At 36.8% G+C, this 27,920-nt stretch overlaps 1 protein-coding gene across 1 annotated transcript in view; it reads right to left on the minus strand.

The window, feature by feature from the left end:
* rbm20 (RNA binding motif protein 20) overlaps nt 1-24,222 on the minus strand; it is an 86,141-nt gene extending 61,919 nt beyond the window's left edge. Inside the window, exon 1 of the mRNA XM_073843703.1 lies at nt 24,133-24,222. Coding sequence (XP_073699804.1) covers nt 24,133-24,222 — 90 coding nt within the window. The remainder of the gene's footprint in view (nt 1-24,132) is intronic.
* Nucleotides 24,223-27,920: the final 3,698 nt, after the last annotated feature.

Below are 27,920 nucleotides of genomic sequence, written 5' to 3' on the forward strand. Positions count from 1 at the left end.
TATCCTAACGATTAATGATCATTTTGACTAATACAGCTTATTTTTGGCTATTCCTACTTAAGACTGGTTTTGTATTCCAGGGTTACATATTGAATTAAATCTGACATACTTCAATAATTGTTACATCTTATTTGCTGTACTTCTATATTCTTTACTACTTTATTAACAACTTTTAGAGTCCATACTCTTTAAAAAAAAAAAAAAGACATTTTTTGAGCCTTCTCAACCTTTTGTGTACACTCTTAAAAATAAAGGTGCTTCACGATGTCATGGAAAAATCTTTTTTGTCTAAACGGTTCCATAAAGAACCTTTAACATCTGAAGAACCTCTCAGTTTCACAAAAGGTTCTTTGTGGCTTAGAAGGTAAGAAAGAGATGGTTCTTTAAAGAACCTTTGACTGAATGGTTCTTTGTGGAACCAAAAATGGTTCTCCTTTAAAGTCCAAGTCTACTAAAATTCAATTGATGCATGGCTCAACCAATCAGATTTTAATGTCGCAACTGTCCGTTTCATAAACATTGTGGTTACACTATAAAAGCACATACAACTATAGCACAAAATCAAAATTTAGAAAGCAAAAACCGAAGCATGTGAATAATTTTGAACCAGCTTTTAATAAGTCACTCCGACATTAACAACCTTTCAGCAAACGCAGCCTATGCCACTTGGCCAAGTCATTAGAGCCGGTGCGGATTGGCTAGTCGGGTTGTGGGGAGTGTCTGAGCCAAACCGTTGAGGAGAGAGTGATTTACGATATTCTGGTGTGACCCAAACCACAGTCTAGTCCAAGAGGCAACAGCGTACCTTCGCAGGAATGTGATTCATGTGTTGTAGCAACGTCACAACCATCATATCACCGAGCTCCACATTTAGTCATGCCATATGGTGACTTTTACAAGCACTTCTAAACATGCGTGAACAAATAGGCCATTGTGTCACACATTGTGTTACCTAATTCCTACATACGACTCCTGATTGTGTAATGATACCGAGCTATAAATGTAAACTACTAATGTAGCTGTGATATAATTGTGCGTCAAAGGTGATGACTGCTGTTCGCACAAAGCAAGCAGCCTAAAAATTGTCACCGCCTCTGCATAGGAATAAAACTTTAAGACTGAATTAGTGCCTACTAAATACTCAGAGTTACTTGCTTTCGACCTTAGAATAAGAAACTCTGGTTGTGATCCAAAACCAGCCTGATCTCATGAGGAAATATGTATTTTTTCAAGATGGTGATTTCATATGAATTTGTACAATGTGATCTGTATTCTGCCACCATAAGGCACAATGTAAAAAAAAGTTATGAATTGACATGAGATTCTTTTGGTTAAAATCTAGTGAGCTGCTTATTGAAGGGAGCATTTTGAGGCATCATTTAAGATGTTTTCACAGAGAAAGCAAACCCAGAATGCACTTTGACAAGCTCTATAAAATGTAAAAATCCTAGATGGTGAAGGAGTTGAGGGAAAAGTGTGAACTTTAAAATATTTTATTTAATAAATTCTGTTCAGATTCAGTTTGTTCCCAGAATTGCGAGATATAAACTTGCAATTCTGAGAAAAAAAAGGAAAAAAAAGTGAGAAATAAACTTGCAATTCTGAGAAAAAAAGTAAAAAATGTGAGAAATAAAATGCTGATATAAACTCACAATTGTGAGTCATAAAGTCAGAACTGCCTGACTTTTTTCTTGCAAATGTGAGTTTATATCTACATCTTTTTCTCAGAATTGTGAGATATAAACTTGCAATTGTGAGTTATGAAGTCCTAATTTGAGGGGAAAAAAGTTGTCAGAATTCCAAGTTTATATCTCACAATTCTGACTTACCTCGTAATTGAAAACTTGAAATAAGCAATTTGCAATTCTGAGAAAAAAGTTAAAAATTGTGAGTTTATATCTTGCAACTCTGACTTTATAACTCGCAAATGAAAACTCAAAAAAAAAAAAATTGAGATATAAGTTCGCAATTCTGAAAAAAAAAAGTCAGAATTGCAAGTTTATATCTTGCATTTCTGAGAAAAAAGTCAGAAGTGCGAGTTTACATCTTGCAACTCTGACTTTATTGCAACTCGCAATTGAAAACTGGAAAAAAAACTCTAAACTTGCAATTCTGAGAAAAAAAACGTTAAAACCGCAAGATATAAAATTGCAATGCTGAGAAGTCAGAATTGCAAGTTTACATCACAATTCTGAGAAAAAAGTCAGAATTTTGAGAAATAAACTTGCAATTCTGAGAAAAAAGTAAAAAATTCTGAGAAGTCAGTATTGCAAGTTTTTATTGCAATTCGGAGAAAAAAGTCAAAATTGCGAGATATAAACTCGCAATTCTGAGAAAAAAAGTAAAAAATGTGAGAAATAAAATGCTGATATAAACTCACAATTGTGAGTAATAAACTCAGAACTGCCTGACTTTTTTCTTGCAAATGTGAGTTTATATCTACATTTTTTTCTCAGAATTGTGAGATATAAACTTGCAATTGTGAGTTATGAAGTCCTAATTTGAGGGGGAAAAAGACTTACATTTTGTCAGAATTCCAAGTTTATATCTCACAATTCTGACTTACCTCGTAATTGAAAACTTGAAATAAGCAATTTGCAATTCTGAGAAAAAAGTTAAAATTGTGAGTTTATATCTTGCAACTCTGACTTTATAACTCGCAAATGAAAACTCAAACAAAAATAAAATAATAATAATTAAAAATTGAGATATAAGTTCGCAATTCTGAAAAAAAAGTCAGAATTGCAAGTTTATATCTTGCATTTCTGAGAAAAAAGTCAGAAGTGCGAGTTTACATCTTGCAACTCTGACTTCATTGCAACTCGCAATTGAAAACTGGAAAAAACTAAACTTGCAATTCTGAGAAAAAAATGTTAAAATTGCAATGCTGAGAAGTCAGAATTGCAAGTTTACATCACAATTCTGAGAAAAAAGTCAGAATTTTGAGATATAAGCTTGCAATTCTGAGAAAAAGTTTATATCTTGTAATTGTGACTTTATAATTCACAATTGCAAGTTTGTATCACACAAGTTTATATCTTTCTGACTTAACTTGCAATTGAAAACTAAAAAAAAAGTCAGAAATATGACAAACTTGCAATTCTGACTTTATAACTCAATTATAAACTCAAAAAAGTCAGAATTGCGAAATGTAAACTTGCAATTCTAAGAAAAAAGTCAGAATAGCAAGATATAAACTTGCAATTGCGAGAAAAAAGTCAGAATTGTGAGATAAAGTTGAAATTACCCATTTTTGTTTTTTTATTTAGTGGTGGAAAGGGGCTTCCATACATATCCGATCTGTGCCACATGGGATAAAATCAGAATTGGGTCACTTGAACCATGTAATATAAATGTGGTCTAGGTGTACAACTCTACTTTTGATTTATTCATCCAAATTTTTCCACATTATACAGTCAATTCCTTTTTATGACTGGATTTTGTAATTGTGTTCTTATTTTCCATAATTAGAATATCACATAACATCCACTGAAATCTGCGAGAAGGCGTGAGGCGTGCAGAGCTGCTGCATATATAGAGCGTTCCAAATCGGTCACTCGCAAGGTTCCATTTCAGGATGCTGCCTATATAGGCGGCGGGGCCGCTTGCTAGGTTTTGGAACGGAGCTTCTAACAGCAGGTCCAATGTTCCTTCTGTCTGAGTGTTCTTGGACACACTACACTGGTATGATTGGTCGGTTTGGGCAGTGGAGATCTGGCTCCAACCCCTGCGCTGACAGCCACAGGAAAAAGACGCCCACCTACCTGCAGGTTGCTGACAGTACATGTCACAGCACGTGTTGAGGGCAAAGGCCAGATGATTGCAGAGCGGTTGGCTCTGGGACCACCAGCCTATGAATATTCTAAGTCCAGCCAGCTCAGCACATCATAATGTGGACTACAGTCAACATTCACACACTCAGGCCAACACAGACGGCCTTCAGTCTGTTCAACGCCGTCTCAAGTCCAGCGTGCACAAGACAAAAAAAACCTTCAAACTGAGGATGGACTTCGGTGATGTGCACTTCCACCATCTCCTAAAAAACATTTGAAAGAGCAAAAGCAATATGACCACCACAACTGGAACAGACTTTTAAATTATCAATATAATGGAAACGTAAAACCTGTTGTCTGACTGATCATTTTTAGCAAAAAAAATAAAAAATAAAAAATACCTTTTAGTGTACTGTAAATATAAAAAAAGGTCCACCTTCAGGTTGGGACTCGTGTCTTTTAATATTCTTATATTATTATTTGTCGCTTTAATGTGGATTAAAAATTCAATGAATGATGAAATAATTAAATAATTTCCTACACACTTTCAACACAGCTGAACATATATTTTTTAAAAGTATCATAAATAATTACTTCCAAAATAGCATTACGTTTTTTAGGGAAGTTGCACCGCAACACATTTTACAAACTGGACCAGCTTTGCCTCGACATAAAAAGGTCAAACTATCTAATATTCCAAGAGATTTACTGACCTTGACACAGTCAAGGCACTAAAAATCTTAGCTGCACCACATGACTTTTTCTAATATTAATAAATAATCTCAATTGTTGGTTGAACTATTCCTTTAAAGGAGGTCCCCTAAGGCATGGTGTAAATTTTCGTGTTGACGAGGCAGAACCAAAATAGATTAATTGGCCGATTTGCAGGCTAACCGGTTTTGAAATGCAGCTCATTGCAATGTCACAGTGAATCAAGTTGACAAGTGAACAGTTTCATCTCTGTATTTATAAAGAGGCGACGTTTCCAAACGTAAGCGGATTTTATCCAAGTTCAGGGCAACATTCTGGAGGCATCCATTCCTGCATTCTTTGCCCCCGCCACCCCACACTATGCCCCCTGACTGCCCCAACTAACACCACCACCCTGTGAGTAAGATCTGTCCAGAGCTTGCATAGCATTTTACCATCTGTCAGCACCATCAGCCTGTGGATGCCAATCACGCCCTGTCACTCCCCAGCGATACCGCCTCCCTCAGCCAATCGCCGCGAAGAACTACCTAGAAACATGTCCCCCCCTGCCAATCAGGATCCAGTGCCTCATCCACCTGTCTCTGTCCTCACATGGAAATCTATGCCTGTCCATCCACACTTACACATACACGCACACTTGCTCTCAGAAAGACAGCCAAAGTTCCTTTTCGCATTTCTTTTGAGCTTGAATGCACAAGATTCCCAGTGTGTGCAAAAAATGGGGACTTCTGCTCCTGGAGATCTAACTTTCTGGAACTTTCTCCAACTCTAATCAAATGGCACACTGAAACTTGGGATTTTCGTAAATCCCCAGATTTCCTGGTTGAGGGAATGTCAGTTTTTTTTCATACACAATATTCCCTAGTATTGTACAATTCCGAATTAAACTTACAGCACCTTTATAATTTGAATAAAAACATAAGATTCTTTATTTATCATTTTGTAGATGTAGAGTTAAGAAACATTGAATTTTATGTAGAAAGGGTACATTGTTCCATCCAAAGCAGCCTCATACTAGGGGTGTCATAATAAATTGATTTGTAGATGGATTCAGCGATTTTCCAAATCATGCATCGCAATTATCTCTTTAATTGATTTTGTTAAGTGTTATTGTTGTTTTTACAACAGATGGCACTGTGTGCTTTAGAAAAGCTGTACTCTACTTGCTTCCAGTTCCTTTCGCACACCACTTGAACTTAAAATAATCATTCATAAAGTTCGAAAAGTTTGAAGCGAATTACAAGAGTGTTTACATTAATCTCTTCTTTGTGAGCATTTGAGTGTGTGGTCTAGCCTAGAGCGCCATCTGCTGTTAAAAACTAAGCTCAGAATCAATTCCAGAGTGAATCGCAATCCATTCGGAAAATGGCAGAATCGTTCCTCGAATCGATTTATCATGACACCCCTACTCATACCGTAATTATGACTTCCCAACTCAGGCTATGTCTACATTATTCCGGATACATTTGAGAATGGCGTTTTTGTTTTAAAACGTTTTCCGTCCACATTAGCATTTCTCATCCACACCGGATTACAAGAGTGTTCACAGTAGGCTATTTTGCCATTTATCTCGTGTCATAAAAGCTGAGGTGCGAGTACATTTAAACACTTAAAATACTGCAGTTAAAAACTAGCCTAGAGCGCCATCTGTCATTAAAAACTAAGCTCAATCGATTCCAGAGAGAATCGCGATGCATTCGGAAAATCAAAGAATCCGTCCTCTAATCGATTTATCGCGAAACCCCTACTCATACCGTAATTATGACTTCCCAACTCTGGCTACATCTACATTTGTTTTAAAACGTTAAGCTCAGAATTGATTCCAGAGAGAATCGCAATGCATTGGGAAAGTACCAGAATCTAACCTCTAATCGATCTATCCGGACACCTCTACTCATACCGTAATTATGACTTCCCAACTCTGGCTACATCTACATTAATCCGGATACATTTGAGAACGGCGTTTTTGTTTTAAAATGCTCTCCACATTCGTGTTTTCCAAAAATTTCTCATCCACACTGAAACGTCGGAAAACGTTAAATTTGCCATACTGCGAAAACTACACTACCAGTCAAAGGTTTGGACACACTTCCCTATTTTCTTTGATGGGGAAGTGTGTCCTGATAGTGTGACTGGTAGTGTACTTAAAAGCTCAAACAGACAGAACAGACCATTTAAGTTTTAATGCAATTCTTCAGACAGGATTGTTTTATTTATGTAAAAATCGCATCAATTTCACTAATGCGTCCAGGTTGCACTCACTCAAACTTTTTGTTTGATCTAAAATGCAACTGCCCTCAAGTTTTGACACAGCACAGCAATTGTGAGTACATTTTCTGTCATCTTTGCAGGACTGTGATATAAAGAGTCTACAAAGTAACATATCTTTGCGCTGTCTCAGTGTGGACGGAAGACCAAAACTGAGAGAAATTAAAAATAGGATTTTCCCAGGAGGACTCGAATGCACAAGATTGACAGTGTGCAATAAATGTGGATTTCTCCATTTCTGGACGTTAAGTACCAACTCTAATCAAATGGCATGTTCAAGTCATGTCAGAAAACTTATTTATGAGTTGAACGCACATGAACGGCACCACAACATTGTAATTATAAGTGGGAAACTTGGGATTTTCTTTGAGCCCCAAGTTTCCTGGTTGGGGGCATGCCAGTTTTTTGCATGCGCAAAATACCATAGTATTGTACAATTATGAAAAGCACCTTCATTAATTGATGTTTTTGTAGATGTAGAGTTAAAAAATCTGCCATCTTGCTTCAACCGGAGCAATTTGAATGGACTTCATATTGTAATTATGACCCAACTCAGGCTACATCTATTAATACAGATACAGGCGAAAACTGCATTTTTGTTTTAAAACACTTTCTTTCCACATTAGCGTTTTCATGCACTTTCCAAATACATGACGGAAAACGTTAAATTCGCCAATGGCCTCTTGGTTAGTGCGCCAACATACAGCGAAACTGCACTTGCGGCGACCCGAGTTCGAGTCCCTCTCTGTCCATCCAATGCTTTCCTGTCTACTCTGTACTGTACTGTCCAAATAAAGACTTAAAAATCCCATAAATAAATCTTAAAAAAAAAAAAACGCCTTACTGCGAATTACTAAAGCTCATACAAACATGTGTCATCGTTTTTAAAACCCTCCGTTTTCAGAGTCCACACTACAAAGAGAACGTTTTCAAAAAACTCTGTTGTTCTTGACAAAAGCATTGTTTCAGTGTGGACAGAAGGCCAAAACGAAGAGAAAAAGATACATATTAGTGTGGACAAGACCTCATAAACAGGACCATCCCAGGAGGACTTGAATGCACCATCAAGGCAGTCTAAAATGCTTGGAGAAAGACAGTGTCCATTAACTTTCCATTCTCAAGCTACTCCCAATCCATTAGCACACCAGATCCAACTGAACAAATACAGCCTCAAGCTTAAGTTGTGACATCAAAATATTTGTCTATATCAAGGGTGTCAAACTCAGTTCCTGGAGGGAACAGCCCTGCAAATTTAGCTTCAACCTTTTACACACTTGATCCAGCTAGCCAAGTTCTTCAAGGTTATTTGAAAACTACAGGTATGTGTGTTGTTTTAGGGTTGGAACTAAACTCTTTTGCGCTGTGGCCTTCCAGAAGCTGAGTTCGAGAGCCTGGTATACAGTCAAACCTAAATTTATTCAGACACCTTCAACATCTCACACATTATCAGTTTGTTTGCTAGAGTTAAGATGGTCATAAAATATAAGAACATCAACTTGATAATGTCAAATAACTTTGATAAAGAAGGTATGTATTGAGTTTACAATCAACCACAAATTCAGACAACTATTAGTATGATAATATTTGTCATCGCTAAATACAAGTATTAATCTCTAACAGTAGCAGTTTGCTTACTACTAGGATTGTGGAATGTAGCTTTACATTGTTAACACATCACTGAAGACAAATTGATACACTCTGGCTTTATTTCAAACCCTAAGAGTCAACGATAAATCTGGATGCATTACAGTCACAGCCAAAACCCATATTACAGAACATCTATTCCATGATATCTCTCAGCAAGATGCAATTATGAAAAACCTATAAGGCCACATGAGCGGAACCATACTTTGTCAAATAGCCATTAAATGTAAATACAGAAGATTACAGAAAACCTGTGAACAGCTGCCACATACTCAAGGAAGTTGGATATAAAAAGGGCCGCACTGGTGTCATTTCCCTACTGGATTTAATAAAGACACGCAGACTGTCAGAGAAGACAAATGAGGAAGTGGAGGATGAAACTCTACTGTTACTTTTCCACTGTTGTGCCGTTACACAAATGCAGCGCTGGCAAAAAGACAGACACCAGAGCTGTAAGCAGCTGGAGAGAGTTTATGCCAGCGTAGAAAGACTTCTTATTATCAAGGATATACTCGAAGAGATCATTTCTTACAGAGAACATAATATTAAAAAAAAAATGTGTTGGGTTTGGGCCCCATTGGCTATTATTATATGGACAAAATGCATACAGAACTAACATTTTACCCAGATTTTTAAAGAAAAATTGAGAATTTCGATGTATATAAGCCAAGAGAAGACTGGTTTGGAGACTTGGTTCTAAATTTTCTAAAGTTTTAAATATGGATATTTTTCTTATACAAGCACATCAGTTCACTTCAGAACGCCTTTATTAAAGGAGAAGTTCACTTCAAGACCAAAAATCTACAGATAATGTACTCACTTTCATCTAAGATTCTCATGTCTTTCTTTCTTCAGTCGTAAAGAAATTATGTTTTTGAGGAAAACATTTCAGGGTTTTTTTTTCCATATAGTGGACTTCTATGGTGCCCCGAGTTTGAAACTTCCAAAATACAGTTTAAATGCGGCTTCAAACGATCCTAAATGCGGTTGTAAACAATCCCAGACAACTTATATACTTCTTAACCTTGTCTTGCTCTGCCTGAACTCTGTTTTTTCCGGTTCAGGGCAGTTAGGATACGTTGAAAAACTCCCGTCTCGTTTTCTCCCTCAAATTCAAAATCACCCTACATCACTGTTTTACCTTTTTTCTTAAGGGTGTCTGAACTTTTTTGCATGTTCACTTTGCAAACACTGGGTCGGTACTTCTGCAGTGTAGGATGATTTTGGAATGATTTTTGAAGTTAAGGGAAGACAATAAGATTTGAATGGTCTTAAACCGGGAAAAAAAAAATAATTCAGGTAGAGCAAGACAAGACGTTTGAGGTTAAGTATATAAATTGTAATTATTTATTTATTTATTTATTTATTGCTAGATAAGACCCTTCTTCCTCAGCTGGGATCGTTTACAACCGCATTTGGGATTGTTTGAAGCCACATTTAAACTGCTTTTTAGAAGTTCAAACTTGGGGCACCACAGAAGTCCTGAAATGTGTTCCTCAATAAACAATTTCTTTACAACTAAAGAAAGAAAGACATCAACATCTCGGATGTCAAGGGGGTGAGTACATTATCTGTAAATTTTTGTTCTGAAAATGAACTTTTCCTTTAACCCCCTGAGAGCCATGTGGAGCACTTCTTATGATGGATGCATGCACTTTTTTTGGCTTTGGAAAAAAAAAATCTACAGTAATTCACTGCCATTACAAAGCTTGGAAGAGCCAGGACATTTTTTAAATATAACTCTGATTGTATTCGTCTGAAAGAAGAAAGCCATAGAAACCTAGGATGGCTCGGGGGTGAGTAAATCATGGGGTAATTGTCATTTTTGGGTGAACTATCCCTTTATAAGTGTGTCAGTCATCCAAACTTTTGAAGCAATTGCACATGCAAATAAATGACATTAAAAGAGTTTATAAAGTTGTAGCTCATGAAATGCCTTTATCATGTCTTAAAGCATATTGCGGATGAAGTTCACACATACACGCACAATGAGCTTGCACTTTGCACTTCCCTAAATAAGCCCTATTAAAATAAAGTTAGCTCTGCAGTAAAGCCTGAAAATATCACTGTCTGGCAGCCTGCCTGCTTCCGTCCAGTAACAGCCATATCTGACAGTCACACACACTAATGCATTGAGCTACAGTGTAGCTCAATGCATCACACACACAGCTACATTTGGCTGGCAAGTAGCTTCTTTCAAATGGTCATCAGTGTTGAAAGATGCTTTTTGCAGGCGTATGATGTTACCATATCTACCAGCCTAAGTGGGCCATGCTAATCAATCAAACCGCAACTGATAAATTGAATTTAGCATCACAATCGGGGTGGGGGGGGGGGGGGGGGTGACACTAACTTTGCATCTGGGGCCCATTTGCAGCCATTTAATTACTACCGGCCATTACGAGAGGCCCCTGACATCACTTCCTCCCCACTGGGCCCATTGATTAGAAAAGATCATCTGATGAGAGGTTACAGCTGGTGACAGCTGTACACTTTCCAGACCTCACTCTGGCCACCTGGGGTTATAAGATGATATTAATACGCTTTTGGAGATCACACAAGCACATTCTGTCTCATTCACAGACATCACTGCCGTCATCCACAAAACTGAGAAGATACAGATTCTTCCATTTATCAGTGACGGACAAAGGCAGGCAACAAAAGTCTAATGAAACTGGACACCCTCTCTTAGACACACGTCCTCCATTAGACTGTCTCTGTCAAAGCTCTTACGAGATAAGCATGAGCTGTACTGATAGCAGCAGCTGAGAATAGAGCAGTGACGGTCTGTTTGTTTCCATAGACCACATCGGGCCAGTGATTTAAAGGCAAACCCGGGTATTAAGACTTGTATGGCTTAATATAACCTAATTGATGATGTGCAAAATTAATTGACATTTTTCTATACATATTTTGGACTATGGGGTGCCATTATTTCGATGACGTCAAATGGTTGCACTCAGTGAGCTACTGCCACTACCTGTTGCTATTTTTATTACAACACAACTTATAAATAAAATAGATATGATGCCACATTGTGCAGCTTTTGCTTGTAACTTTCAGTCGAAGGACAACAAGAGAAGCGATAAGTCTTCACTGCTTTTTCTAGCGATAAGAAGAGGAAAAAAGAATGGGAAGATGCCTGTGGACGAATAAACCTCCCTAAAGACCAGCGTCTTTGTTCTCTCCACTTTAACCTTGAAGCCTTTGAGGCTTTTAGCAGACCACAGCTACTGAAAGAGCTTACAAATGGCAGAGACGAGAAACGCTAGATGCCATCCTGGCAGGATGTAAACATGTCGATGCTTGTCATGACACCACGAACACTGAAGGAGTTTCTCAGCGTGGATTTCACTCGATATCCATTTATTGGCGTTTAGACTCCTTGTGCAGAAAATTGATGGCTTAAGTCTACGTTTATATCCATCGCCATTTCTAACCTCTTTCAGTAGCTGCGGTCATTGTATCAGTATTTTATTTTCTGAGTTGTGCTGCAGTAAAAATAGCAACAGGTAGCACCAGTAGACCGCTGAGTGCAACCATTTGATGTCATCGAAATAATGAAAAGCACTGTTTCCATCCAATGAGTCAAAGAGAGCAAAATTGTGACTTCCTGAAAAACTGGCACTAAATATCACAAAGAAAAGTAGGAGAGGTCATTGAATATATGAATTTTCCTATAAAATTATAGGAAAATTACTTGCGTTATGCCATCTCATAGCATAAAATCACATGACTTTTTTAATGCACATGGAGGAATTTATTCTGCAAATGCATTTCCATCTCTCATTATACGCATTATCTTTTTTTTATGCATGGGTCCAAAAACACCTCTAGCGAATGTAAAAACTTTTTTACGAATTAAGAAATTTTGCTTGTTGAAATGTAGCATTTCCATTACTGATTTCTGATATGATGCTTCAAAATGCGCATAAAACAGGGTTATGGAAACATAGCTACTGTAAAAATCTATCAGTTTTCCAAGATGCCACAACATTGCGCAGTCACAGGTTGTCCAAAAAAAAAAAAAAAAAAAAAAAAAGCGCAAAAAAATGGGATAGGTAAGAAATGGGTTCACAGGTGAGAATGTGTTGGTCTGTGTTGTTATATGTTTTATATGTTATAACTTAATATTACAGGTTTTTAAACTATGGTAATTTTTGTCATGTTAGCTAACACATTTGTCTTGTTGTATTGTGTTAAAATCTATAAGGAAAGGAAAGGAGGTGAAGTGAGGCCAAGTATGGTGACCCATACTCAGAATTTGTTCTCTGAATTTAACCCATCCAAGTGCACACACACAGTAGTGAACACACACACACACACACACACACACACACACACACACACACACACACACAGTAGTGAACACACACACACACACACACACACACACACACACACACACACAGCAGTGGGGTGCCTTGCTCAAGGGACTCACCTCAGTCGTGGTATTGCTGGTTGTTCACTCCCCCCACCAACAATCCCTGCCGGACCTGAGACTCGAACCTGCAACCTTTGGGTCCGACTCTCTAACCATTAGGCCACGGCTATAGCAGATATACATAATCATACATGCGCACTGTAAAAAACAAAATTTGTTGAGAAAACTTAAAATTATTTGTTACCCTGAGTTTAGTCAACTCAAATAAGTTTAGTCAACTTGAAATGTTACGTTGTACTGAGGAACTTATAGATATTTGAGTTGACTAAACTAAAAATGTGGTTTGTTGTCACTTAGTACAACCTAAAATTTCAAGTTGACTAAACTTTTTTTTAAGGTTCTATATGCAGACAACAAATACCACCAAGACACAAGTTGATATATGTTTGATAAAGTAGCATTAGCATAGTAGCATTTGGGTTTGTGTTTTAGTCAACTGTGCAAGTTAACAAAGTTCCACATGAGGACTACAAATACGAAAGTTTATGTGCTTGACAAAATAGCAATTTCTGCTAACAAGGTTCTACCGCAGAAATGCAAGTTTATGTTCTTGACATATTAGCATAGTAGCATTAATGTTTGTGGTTAAGTCAACTTAGCTATTTAACAAATAGGACAAATACCATAAAAATGCAAGGTTGTGTGACAAATTAGCATTGGCATAGTAGCATTAGTGTTTATGTTTGTCCACTAGTCAAGTTAACAAGGTTCTACATGTGGACTACAAACACCATAAAAACAAAAAATTGACAATTAGCATTGGCATAGTGGCATTAGTGTTTGTCCAAACTAACACTTTTTAACAAGGTTTTACAAACAGACTACAAATACCACAAGGACACAATGAAGTATTAGCATAGTAGCATCAGTTTTTGTGTGTTTGAAATCACTGTAAAAGTTAAAATTCTATGTGAGGACTACAAATAACATAAGAACGTAAGTTTATGGGCTTGTCATCTAGTATTAACATATATAGTAGCAATAGTGTTTTCGTGTTTTGGTCAACCATGCAAGCTAACACGGTTGTAGATAAGGACTACAAATACCACAAAGATGTAACTTCATGTGCTTGATATATCAGAAAACTGTAGTTGCTAACAAGCAACTATTCTAAAAACCTGTTGGAAATTCTCTAGGGAACACATGGAGAATTAACTTTACAGATTTCCATTAGCTTTCCAAATTGACATCGTGATGAAACGGCTTTTTTTTTTGGATTGTTTTTTTTTTTTGGGAGGAGACTCATTCATGTTTGAACAATGAAAGCCCAAATTTACATTCCCAAACTGTTTCCTACAGGGTTCTACTGCAGTGTTTTCCAACAGCTTCTTTCTACGCCACATCTCTTCTGACTCAAACTCAGTGGGCTCCTGCCAAACATTGTTTGTTTCGTTTAGCGTGGTGGGCCAGCCAACCCTGTGCTTCTGGTGTCATTAGCTCAACTTGATAAGATGACAAAAAAGCTAAAGTTTCCCTCTGGAGGCAGTCTGAGCGGATGACACAGCTGCAGGTTGGCGTTGATTGTCTGCGGGGTGGGCCGTGCGAAGGTACGGGCTATTCGTGTTCATTCACAATGTAAATATCAGGCAGATGTATGAAGAGTGAGTCATGTAGACATTTTAAGGGTCGAGGTGACTCATGTCCACCCACAGCCCGTCTTACATAACACCCAAAACATCACACACACCAACAAGAACTCAGGTAGACCTGACGTTTCTTTCAAACACCACAGTGATGATGCAACAAACAAAGTTACTGTAAGTTGTTGTGTTTTTTTTAAAACAAAAGTTTTCAATGAATGACTCTAGTCAAAGTGTTGTAACCAACAAAAACAAAAAGTAATGTTCTTAATTATCATTTTCAAAAAAAAAAAATACCTTAATGTAAAAAGTAAGAATCAAATATCATGATATTTGACCCTGTACGACAAAACCAGTCTTAAGTAGCATGGATCTATTTGTATCGATAGCCAAAATACATTGTATGGGTCAAAATGATTGATTTTTCTTTTATGCCAAAAATCATAAGGATGCTAAGTAAAGATCATGTTCCATGAAGATATTTTGTAAATTTCCTATCATAAAACCACATTTTTTTATTAGTATTCATTGCTAAGAACTTTTTTTTGTCCAGATTTTTAAATAGTTGTATCTCAGCCAAATATTGTCCCCATCCTTTTTTATTCAGTTTTTCAGATGATGTATAAATATCATTTTTTTTTTAAATTGACCCGTTGACTGGTTTTGTGGTCCAAGGTCACATATTAGAAAACAAGACTGCTTTTGTACTTTTTAATTCTTATAAAGAAATAATGACTATAACTGCAACTGTACTTACACACACCGATAAAAACTATTTGTTGAGTCAACTTAAAATTATTTGTCACCCAGCTCAGCTAAGTTTAGTCAATTAAATAGTATTCTGGTGAACTAAAATAAACATTAATAAACATTAATGCTGCTATGCTAATGCTAATTTTTCAAGCATGTAAACTTGCATCCTTGTGGTACTTGTATCTGTATGTAGAACCTTAAATTGCATAGTGAACCAACTCTAATGCTACTATGCTATGATAATTTGTCAAGCACTTGTGTTTTTATGGTATTTGTAGTCCTCATGTAGAACCTTGTTAACTAGCACAGTTGACTAAAACACAAACTAATGCTACTATGCTAATGTTAATGTGTCAAACACACAAACTTGCATTTTATGGTATTTGTAATTCTCATGTAGTACCTTGTTAACTTGCACAGTTGACTAAAACAAACACAAATGCTACTATGCTAATGTCAAAAACATCAGCTTGCGCCCTTGTGGTATTTGTAGTCTTTATGTAGAACATTAACAAATTGCATAGCAAAAATAAACACTGATGCTACCATGCTAATTTGTCAAGCATGTAAACGATTTTACGGTATTTGTAGTCCTCATGTAGAACTTTAACATGTAGAACTTTATAAAGTCCTCATGTAGAACTTTAACTTTAACAGTTGACTAAAACACAAACACTGATGCTACTATGCTAATGCTACAAGAACACCAACTTGCGCTCTTTTGGATTTTGTGTATGAAGAACCTTAAATTGCAGAGTGAACAAATAAACTAACGGTACTATGCCAATGCTACGCCAAACACAAACATGCAACCTTGTGGTATTTGTAGTCCTTATGTAGAACCTTGTTAAGTAACATAGTTGACTAAAACATAAACATTAATGCTACTAAGCTAAAGCTAATTTGTTATGCAAATAACCTAGTATTTTTACGTAATTTGTGGTATAACCTTGTTAGCAGAGGTTGCCATGTTTTTAAGCACATAAACTTGAGTTATGGTATTTGTAGTCCTCATGTAAAACCTTGTTAACTTGCACAGTTGACTAAAACACAAACATTATTGCTACTATGCTAATGCTAATAAGTCAAGAACATCAACTTGTATCCTTGTGGTACTTGTAGCTGTATGTACAACCTTAAATTGCATAGTGAACAAACTCTAATGCCACTATGCTAATGATAATTTGTCAAGCACTTGTGTTTTTATGGTATTTGTAGTCCTCATGTAGAACCTTGTTAACTAGCGCAGTTGACAAAAACACAAACACTAATGCTACTATGCTAAAGCTAATATGTCAAGAACATGAACTTGCATTGTTGCAATATATTCGTGGTACAACCTTGTTAGAAGAGGTTGCCATTTTTTCCATAAACAATTTTTTGTAGTCCTGATGTAAAGCCCAAACGTGCATCCTTGTGGTATTTGTAGTCCTCAAGTAGAACCTTGTTAGTAAATTCCACAGTGGACTTAACTAAATACTAATGCTACTATGGCTAGTGCCTATTTAGCAATGAGTTAACATCACTCTGTGATGATAATTGATTAGCAACCTACTAATTAATATTCATAGGCAAAGCAGACAAGTTTTATGTAGTGCCCACTACTTTTCAGATCATCCCCACACCCCTTCATCTATTAATTTTGCTGCTAATATGGTGAGGAGTTTTTTTGGCATGGCCACGTGGGTTTGTGTTACGAGGAAGATCATATAGTCTCAGAGAAAGACAAGCTGTCACAGGGTCTGTAAAGCCGCTGTAAAACATGGCTTGCCTGTTGCCACCGTGCCCTCTAAATTAATCTTGAAGCCCTCAGAGATTGCAAGCATGTGGTCTATTCTATAGCTTTGTGTTTGCGTCAGCTTTTAATTTAAAGAAATACTGTACAAGTGTTTCACCAAAGATATTTTTAGTGATATAACTATCACTAAAAATCATATAAACTGTCCAACAGCGACCACCAATGAGAAACAAGTTTCCAGGTGCCAACACCAGTGGATTACAGGGCAATTATTCCATGTATTTCGCTCCTCCTCATTTATCTAACTTGCTGAACAATGGCTACCGGCTACCGCGGTCTTGGCAGTGATTAAAAGGTAACCTATTTTAAACTGTCAGCAAGTCAGCAAGTCAACAACACGTCGGTGACACAGTACACACTATAGGCGCTCCCCAGTCATGTGATCAGAGCCGAACACCTCTGTTAGTCCATGAGGAATATCAGGCATTGCTATCCATTAACATCGGCAGCAGTCAGCATCTAAAATTACAAATGGTGAGTAGTGAAATATATGGACCCCTGCGGTTTTCTTCCCTTCAGCACACCTGCTGGCAAATGTGGGCACTGCATTAGGCACTGCCCTGTCTCGTAATTTATACGCCGAACACCTGGCCAGACCATGAGACCTCAGTGCAACCTGCTAGCAGGCCCTTCTCTGTTTCAGATGTGGATGAACCTTATACTGGCTTAATATGGCAAAAGTAGGTTACGCATCCAATGTAGTACATTGATCTGTAGCTTAATACACCACAAATCAACCAAGACTAGTCAGGGTTTGAAGGATAGATAATTAATAATCCAAGAATTTAGGGCCAAGTGTCAATGCACATCATATATGATCACGGGGAAACAGGTGGAGGCAATATATAACTGATGTCGAGAAACAGGTCTCTCTTTTGAATATGGTGGACAAAAAAAAATTAAATACCAATTTTGTATTTATTTTTGGCTAATATTATAGTGCTCTCAGCTCTGCTTGACCAATCCATTCCACAGAATTCATTTTTTTTAAATCCACAAAACAGCTCTGAAAACGCAACTCAAAACATCTTAAGATTCCACCTGGGCCTTGCAAGTCAAATTCGTAAATCAAACCATGTGGCGTCATTCTATTATTAGCGCCCACCGTTCTCTGTCACCATGTCAGAGCTGCATCTTGTAGATGTCTAGTTTTATTCGCACTGTATGTTAATCATGTGCTTTGGTTCTGAGGGCCAAGCGGACCTGTCTGCTGACAGGAGACAGCTTTCCCGCATAGGGCTCTTCGGTTTCACTAGTTTTTAACGGCTGTCCAGAGGAATTCCCAACACATTTCAGTCAGTCAATCACTAAGTCCCATCTAGTAGATGGAACGATATTTGGACAAAGTGCATCTTTCTTCATTCTTCTTCATATATTCTTTTAGAACTTGACTGATTTCTGAAGAAAAGCACTTTTGTGACCTCTGGACTTTCTTTGAACAGGCCACATCTGTTTTAGATGGACATGACGTACCGTTTTATGGTACATTAAAGATCTGAGAAGAGAGAATGTGTGAAAATACCATAAACCGGTGAACAACAAAAGAAATATTTAGCCCGGTGCTTAGCACCCCGAACACTTACAAGCCTATGCTAAACCCTGTAAAGACTTCACAGAGAAACCCATACTGCTACCTACTGCCTACACACGAGGTGTTAGAAATTCAATCAACCTTGAGCAGAAACACTTATTATTTGATGAAAATGGCTCACAGTTATTCTCGACGTGTGATGGTGTCAAGTATGAGAGAATGATAACAGCTTATTTACCAGAGAACCTATTAATAATTGTAATTAAAATAATTGTCATAATCATATTTAGCGGAGATGAGTCACAACATCACCCTGAATCTCAGATAAGCTTCAAGAATTTGTGCTTTAATATTATTAGTTTTAATAGGTTAATTATAAAATGTAATATAATTTAACATAATCACATAATATAATCATATTATCTCAAAGAGTAATCAGTGTCTCTAAGAGGGAACAGACTTAACTGTTTTCAAACAGGTTTTTTCCCTTTTCCCCTCACCCAGAGACTCTGCCTGCCATTGGTTAGGGAAACACATAGCCCCGTCCCAAACTCGTGCCATCGGCCGAGTCTGTTGCTATGCTGAGCTGGTCCAAAAAACACAAAGCAATGTTTTATAAACACCACAGAGACGCAATGTTTTTAGGGAAATCAACTTACAAATGGCTTACTTAAAGCCGTCTCTGTACATTAAACTAGTATGTGTTTTAACATACTACATATATTGGAATTAGTTGTGTTTCACATTAAAGTATTATCCTCATTTCAATATTTTGGCTTGACATCCCAGAAACTCACACAGAGAATTATCATGTTACTATAATTCCACAGAAAAAAAAAAAAAAAAATATATATATATGTTGTTCCTGAACTGCGATGCCCGTAGATGAAAGCAAAATGCCTTTATGGTGAGCACACATGCTACAAACTCCTCACAGTTCACAGAGCTGTAGCATCTGTGCAACCCTGAGCTTTAGACAAGAGATTTCAAAGTCTTTAAAGAGAGAAACCGTACACATTCCTGGCATTAAGGCATGACGGGGGTGTTGTCAAGGTCTGTGACATGTTAGTTACATGAAAAGATGGGGGAACAGTGCACTCAATGCCAATTTGCCGTCTTTTTTGGCGCATGATTCATTAGTAAACCGCAATTGTCTTTGTAACGTTTTATTAGTGTACAACCTGGGTCATAACTCTAAAATCTAACTGGTTAATAGTAACGTTGTTGCTATCACAGTACCTTTTCTTGGCCTTGAACGTCTCTGTTGCGTGGCTGTCTCAGGGCCAGAAAGCTCTCAGATTTCATCAAAAATATCTTAAATTGTGTTCTGAGGATAAACAAAGGTCTTGGGGGTTTGGAACGACATGAGAGAGAGTAATTAATGACTTTAAACACTTTTAAAGGAGCATAAATAATGACAGAATTCCTCCTTTTTTGAGTTGAAAGGACTAAAGTTATGACACAGAATTAAGGAGCACTAATTGATTGGGATGTGAGGGACAAAACTGGTATACAGTTATTTAGGGAAACGGTATTGACTTTAATGTGATATGTGATACTGTATTGTCAGGAGTTATCAGACAGACACACAATGTCACACAAAGGAATTTGACATTGAACACTGAACGCACCTACAGCGGCATGACAATGATTTTTAATTCTGGCCTTGGAGGACCTTGTGTTTTAACAATCGAATAAAGGCTAAATCTAGTTTATAAGCAGATCTGCCTCATGCCTCGATTCTGCTCAGGGACAGACGTCCAATTAAACTCAGATAAACACCTTCTTTAAATTTAGACAATGTTTACCCAGGGACCTTTACACTTGGCCGACGTGTTTTCAGGATATGTTCGGCACACAGCAGGACGGTCCCGACAGCGAGAGCTCATTACATATAATTCAATCAAACACATATAGAGCTGTCAGTGACGTCACATCGAGCACTTTCCGAAAAGGGAAACCGCATCGGGATTGGTGTGAAGCAGTGATCAGGGCTTCCCATTTCTAATTACATCAAATACTGACTTGTGGAGGTTTTCTTCTTTTTTTTTTCTCTCTCTCTTTTGACTCAGACTATGGCAATATCATGTGATGTACTTTCAACATCAGAATTACCAAAGTGCCTTTTGCTTCCAAAGCACTTCAAAGTTTAGAAATTCCCTTTCAGTGAAATAGAAGTTGCTAGTGCCATAAAACTGTCATACATTTAACTTAAAAGATTAGTCCAGTTGCTTCTACGTGTCAACAAAGCAATGAACACTTGCTCAGAGGCCCGAACCCCAAACGGCCACAGCAGGAAACTCGCAATTCTGCAAAGATGGAAACAAATAAGTGCCACCACAAATAGGCTGATAGCGGTTGACACCAGCTGAGGGCCAAGCCTAACACTTTTTCACCAAGCTAACGTGGCGCCTTGGCGACAAATCTTTTCACACTGTATTTGTTGCATTTGTCCACGGACGTGAAGGAAATGGCACTTGTGCCCACTGTCTTTTCAAACACTGACGCTTCCCAAATTTGTTTAACCAACCTCACTGACCAAACTGGTTTTGATAATTAATGGCCGTCGTTTTTTTTACCAGCGTCCATCGATCAAAGCAGCTGACAGCACCCGTCTTATGGCTGCTGAAAGGGCGAGTGCTGATATTTGAGAGATCACACCTTCCTGAATAAACCGTCATTTGATCCAAGCCACAGGAGGAAACAAGGCACATTCAGACAGACTGTCTGAACCCCAAGATTTAGCCAAATGGCGTCAGAACCATTTGGGCTTGGCAATTACAAAGAGAGATCAAGGAGACATCAGAAGACGACGCAATAAATGGAAGCGTCAAGATGTTTTGCAGGGTTGTCACAAACGTGTCAACATGTAGATTTAGATAGTAATTTACAAATACATGAAGGTAAAACTGTTTGCAGTTTTTATAGTAAACAGACCATTTTTTTTTGATGATCGCAACATCTACACTCTTAAAAATAAAGGTTCCAAAACGGTGTTTTTGCAGTGATGCCATAGAACCATTTTTGGGTCCTCAAGGAACCTTTCAATGAACAGATCCTAAATGAACCATTTTGAAGAACTAAAGAAACTTTTCTGCATTTGAATGGTTCCATGGATGTTTAAGGTTCTTGATAGAACCATTAATGCCAATAAAGAACCCTTTATTTTTAAGAGTGTTCAGAACAAATGCTCTATTGCAGTGTTTAATTGCTTGACTGGAAGTTCCCAACATCCATAAAGTGTTGCCCAATATTTAGAAAATGGTGTATAACGAAATAAAACGGCAATATTAAAGTTAACGAAGCAAGTTTTTGATTAGTATACTGTCGCCCAGATATTGAACAACACTTTGTGGAGGTCGGGAACGAATTTATGACCGGAAGTCATTCCCAACATCTATAAACTTCTGTGCAATATCTAAAAGACGGTGTATAAAGAAATAAAACAGCAGTGCTACAGTTAGCTTTGCAAGTTTTTGATTACTACGCCATTGTCCAGAGAGTGGACAACACTTTGTTGATGCTGGGAACGGATTTATGATTGGAAGTCATTGCCAATACCTATATAGTGTTGCCCAATGTCTAAAAGATGGTGTTTAAAAAAATAAAACAGCAATGCTACAGTTAGCTTAGCAAGTTTTTGATTATTACGCCATCTTTCAGACATCGGAAAACATTGTGGATGTTGGGAATGAATTTATGATTGGAAGTCATTCCCAACAATAATGAATGGTTGCCTAATGTCTAAAACCATTGAACAATGCTAGTTAGCTCAGCAAGGTTTTGATGGGTATGCCATCATCTAGATATCGGACAACACTTTGTGGACATTGGGAACCAATTTATGATTGAAAATCGTTCCCAACATCCATAAAGTGTTGGCCAATATTTAAAAGATGGTCTAAAACAAAATAAAACAGCTATGCTACAGTTAGCTTAACAAGTTTTTGATTAGTACACCATCGTCAAGATATCAGACAACACTTTGTGGACGTTAGGAACAAATTTATGATTGGAAGTTATTCCCAACATCCATAAAGTATTGCCCAATGTCTAAAAGATGGTGTTTTGGAAATTAAACACCAACATTAAAGTTTGCTTAGCACATTTTTTGTTAGTACGCTATCATCCAGGCATCTTGGGCATGTCTTAAGAGCAAAGCTAGTTAGCTTAGCACATTTTTGATCAGTACACCATTGTCCAGACATTAAACAACACTTTGTGGACGTCAGGAACTGATTTATGATCTGAAGTCATTCTCAACATTCATGAAAGCTTGCCCAATGTTTAAAAGATGGTGTATAAAGAAATAAAACAGCAAAGCAATAATTACCTTAGCAAGTTTTTGATTAGTACACCATCTTCCAGACACTGGACAACACTTTGTGGACGTCAGGAACAAATTTAAGATTGGAAGTCATTTCCAACATCCATAAAGTGTTGCCCAATGTCTAAAAAATGGCATATAAAGACACTCTACAGTTCGCTTAACACATTTTTGATTGGTACGCCATCGTTCAGACATTGGACAACACTTTGTGGATGTCAGGAACTAATTTAGGACTGGAAGTCATTCCTAACATTCATGAAAGGCTGTCCAGTGTTTAAAAGATGGCGTATAAAGAAATAAAACAGCAAAGCAATAATTACCTTAGCAAGTTTTTGATTAGCACACCATCGTCCAGACATTGGACAACACTACAAGGACATTGGGAATTAATTTATGATGGGAAGTAATTCCCATTGTCCATGAAGTGTTGCCCAATGTCTAAAAATTAATCACCTTCAAGCGATGCCATAGAAGAACCATTTTTGGTTCAACAAAAAACAAATCAGTCAAAGGTTCTTTAAAGAACCATCTCTTTCTTACCTTTTTATAATCTGAAGAACCTTCTTTCACACCAAGCACATTTTGTGAAACAGAAAGGTTCTTCAGATGTTAAAGGCTCTTTATGGAACCATTTAGACCTTCTATGGCATTGTGAAGCACCTTTATTTTTTTAAGAGTGTAGTTGGAGATCCTACATCCCATTTTGACTGAAGAACAGGTCTGTATTCAGTGATCACCAATTGTACAAACCATTTTTGTTTCCTGCTTTTCAAATTTACATATTTATTGTTGTTCCAGGACCAACAAAAGGAGCATTTCTTGCTTTAAAAGGTCATGTTGACCATCTTCGGCACACGTGTTCAACTCTTTCCTGTCATTTCAGAACTTCATAGGCCTCTGCTGCCGCATCTACACATCAAACAGCTCAAAACACAAGTGTTTCCATGCAGCATTGTGTTACAATACGGCTTGATGACCGCATACATATGAAGCTAATGACAAAAGGCAACCGAATAGCCGGTAGTCTTAAGAGCTGAAGGGACAAAGGCATTCACAAAATATTTCCCAGCTGTGATTTAAGCATCCCTGGTAATACCAGCAAACACGCATGCTATGAAGAGCCAAGGTCAACACGGCGCTCAGGCCTTGACTAAGAAACGAGCTTAAAACCTTTCACCACTTTATACAGTGTTTGAAACATCTAAATCGAACCTTTTAAAGACCAAACACCACACAACTAAGACTGCTTTGAAAAAATTATTAAAAGTCACAATAAAATCTAACAGAAACACAAATGTACCTTTCCAGGGGCATATTCTCGCGGCAGTTCACACCAGTATCCGTAAAACTCAAAAGCGCTGTAACCCAGAATGGCGTCTGGGACTCCCATCAGCCCTCACGTTCCCGGGGGTACGAGGCAACTTCCCCCTTTGGGTCTAGCTGGCAGAGTGATATAGAGAGAGCAGCTGAGGAGGGATATATGGGAAAAGAGAGGGAGCGATACTGCGCGGCGGACAAGAGGAAAAAGGCCAGCACAACAGTCCCGATACATCCTGACAATACCAGTCCTAATGCTACGGCCCACTGCGCTATTTAAAAACAATCCATCAAAAATACCCCATCTTTCACCGCACTGTCAGAGCCCACGACCTTTCGCTGGCTGTGAAAAGCCTCACTCAGGCAGCTGAGGGTTTAATGCACTGCGGCGTTTAACGCAAGAGCCAACCTGGAAGGCACTGTTAAACAATTAAGCAGACTTAGCAATTAAGCATGGCGGAGATTTTTCAAGCAATGCCACGAAATTGTAAAAGTCATGTTTGAATTGTTTTTAACTGAAAGTGCATAAAAAAAAAAAAATAGTAATTTCAAACTCATTTCCAATTTAAACAATATCTCTGATCATTTTTTTAACATGAGATTAAGTGGAAATGTACTTTTAAAGTCTAAAAGGTATATTTTGCATACGTATTCCACATTGCAAATATGCAATTGACTAAACAATATTTGAAATATGTGACTAAATAAATAAGCTTTCCATTGATGTATGGTTTGTTAAAATAAGACAATATTCGGCCGAGACACAATTATTTGAAAATATGGAATCTGAGGGTGCAAAAAAAAAAAACATTGAGAAAATCATCTTTGAAAAGTTGCTAAATTAAGTTCTTAGCAATGCATATTACTAATCAGAAATTAAGTTTTGATATATTTATGGTAGACAATTTACAATATATCTTTACTTGTATATCCTTATATATCCTAATGATTTTTGGCGTATAATTTTGACCCTTACAATGTGTTTTTGGCTATTGCTATAATATAACCGTGCGACTTATGACTGGTTTTGTGGTCTACACTGTCAAAAATGCTTTTCTTACTTAGATTGTTTTCAACCAAAATATCTGAAAATTCTTAAATCAAGAAGGATTTTCTAGACGAATAAAAATTAGCCTTGTTTTCAGAAAAAAACAAGTCCAAATTAAGTGTGTTTTTGCTTGAAACAAGCAAAATTATCTCCCAATGGGGTAAGAAAAAAAATCTTTTTTTTTTTTTTATATATTTTTTATATATATATTTTTTATCTGCCACTGGCAGGTAATTTTGCCAGTTCTAATCAAAAACTCACTTAATTTTGACTTTTTCTGAAAACAAGAAAATAATTTTTACTCGTCTAGAAAAACCTTGATTTAAGAATTTTTTGCTATTTTGGTTGGAAACAAGAAAAAAATCTAAGTAAGAAAAGCTTTTTTTGCAGTGCATATATTTGCTTTTCATAATTTTTTATACACTAAAACAGAATATGAAATGTAAAACGGTCAGATTCAACATAATACACCTTCCACATGGCTCACAGAAAGGGTTATGCAAAAACAGAGAATGTTGATGGGTTAAAATAGACTTTGTGGACGGCACGTCCATAAACGGACACCTTTTTAGCGCTGCAACAAAATTAACGCCCACATTTCTGTCAGTAACACACACGGAAGAGCCGCGTGGTTCTATACGTCAGCCGCTGGAGACCCTACAGGGGGGTTTTCAGTCAAGACTGCATATTACTGCCATGTTCGTACGGTATACAATGTTAATTTGGTTCGCCTGTACTCAAGCAAGTTACGTAGTACTTCAAGTACTATGGCATATTTACAAAAAGATACTTTTCCTTGCTTATGCAACACCGTCTAAATATTGCAATACTATCGAACACAAGTGTTTTTTGCATGATCATTATTATATTTCGACCAGTGCTAAGTGATTTCATAGAGAGGCATGTTGCAGGAATGTGGCCATCACTTATGCGCACATCAGCACTGATCACGCCGTGTGCCATTTATCTGGTACAAGCGAATAGCAGTTTGTCACCAGTAACATCTGCTGAAAACATTCAACGGGGGCCACATACATGACTCGCATGTGTTGCCCGTTTGTGGAGACCCATGCTAATCATTTTTCACTTCTTTATAATTGATTCAAATTGTAGAAAAAAAAAATCAGCTATGTAATTTTTGGTTGAAACGACATTTTAGTGCATGCGTTGAATTGATTTACTTTTAGATCAGTTATCAATCATGCAAACTTATACTGGGCTTGATTGAGTTTGTTTTGATACAGTATTTTTTAGTGTTTTGTGAGAAATGTAAATGTACTAATTAGCTCTTTTCAACACTTTTGTCTGACCTAAAGATAAGTTTAAAAATGAAATATTACTTATGCCATAATTGTCCAAGCAAAAAAGTAATATATTTATTTTATACTAAGTATAGTTTAAATCTATTAAGATATGTACTGACATATCGCGTAAAACTTCCTAATATAACATTATTTGGAGTACTACTTGTGCTAAAATGTTTTAAAGTCACTATTGATGAGGATTGTGTGATCTTTGAATAATATTGGTCCTTAAAAGCAATATATTTAAAGTGTACCTAAAGTATACTTGCAACAGTTCCACTTTAGCACAATTAAATATACTTCAGTATATCTTTAGTCAGACTTCACCACAATTAAAGTGTGTTAAGTACAAAATTAGTTCCAATTTAGCAGACTTCAGGTATACTAGTTTAGTACACTAAAGTACAACTGCAAAGTGTTTTTATTAAGTAGATAAATAAAGTAGGTGTAAATTTATTCGTAGTATACTTAGCATAAAAGAAATGTATTGCAAATACATTTTAGTATATTTATTAGTTATCATTAACATTATATTTTATTAATTATATTTATTAATTATCATTAACATTCCTTATGACCACTAGAGTGGTCATAAGGAATGTTAATGATAATTATGTTTAAAAGTCTTGTTAATGTTTGCTTTTAATTTAACTGTATTTAAATATATATGGATTTTTGTTTTTCAATACTTAGTCCTGTTAACTATTAGTAAAGTTAAATTAGCTTGACCAAATCCATTACCAATAAATACTATTATTTATTCCACAATTATTAGTAAGGATTGTTCGTTATTAAATGTATTTAATGATAATAATTGATAATAATTGTCAATTGAACCAAGTAAATATATTTTATGTGCAACTTAAAACTTAGAATCAGAACCAGTGTGTGTTTGAACAAAAATTGGTCAAAAAAAGTAACCAAAATAAGGGTAACACTTTAAAACAGGGACCAATTCTCACTAATAACTAATCGCTTATTATCATGACTACTATTAACATATTGGCTGTTTATTAGCACTTACAAAGCACACATTCTGCATGGCAATATTCTACATCTCTAACCATACCCAAAACCTAAACTTAACTACCTTACTATTAATAAGCAGCAAGTTAAGAGTTTAAGGCAAAAGTCAGTTTGTTAATAGCGAGAACTGGACCTTAAAATAAAGTGGACATTAAGCAATTGCATTGATGAAACATATGGTTAGATTAGTGATGAGACAGAAAGCATGATGGGATAAGCTGGAGGAATGATAACTGTGTTTATGTTGGAGATCTTCGGCTACTACAATATTGCTCAGAATCGCAGTGGAATTACACTTTGGCAAAGTACTCCAAGTTACACTCATCGAACCCATCCATCATTCTGGAGTGCCTTGAGAAGAACCGTGCGACTTCAAGCATTTAAAGAAGATTT

This window comes from Garra rufa, chromosome 7 (assembly GCF_049309525.1).
Source record: "Garra rufa chromosome 7, GarRuf1.0, whole genome shotgun sequence".
In the NCBI taxonomy this organism is placed as follows: Eukaryota; Metazoa; Chordata; class Actinopteri; order Cypriniformes; family Cyprinidae; genus Garra; species Garra rufa.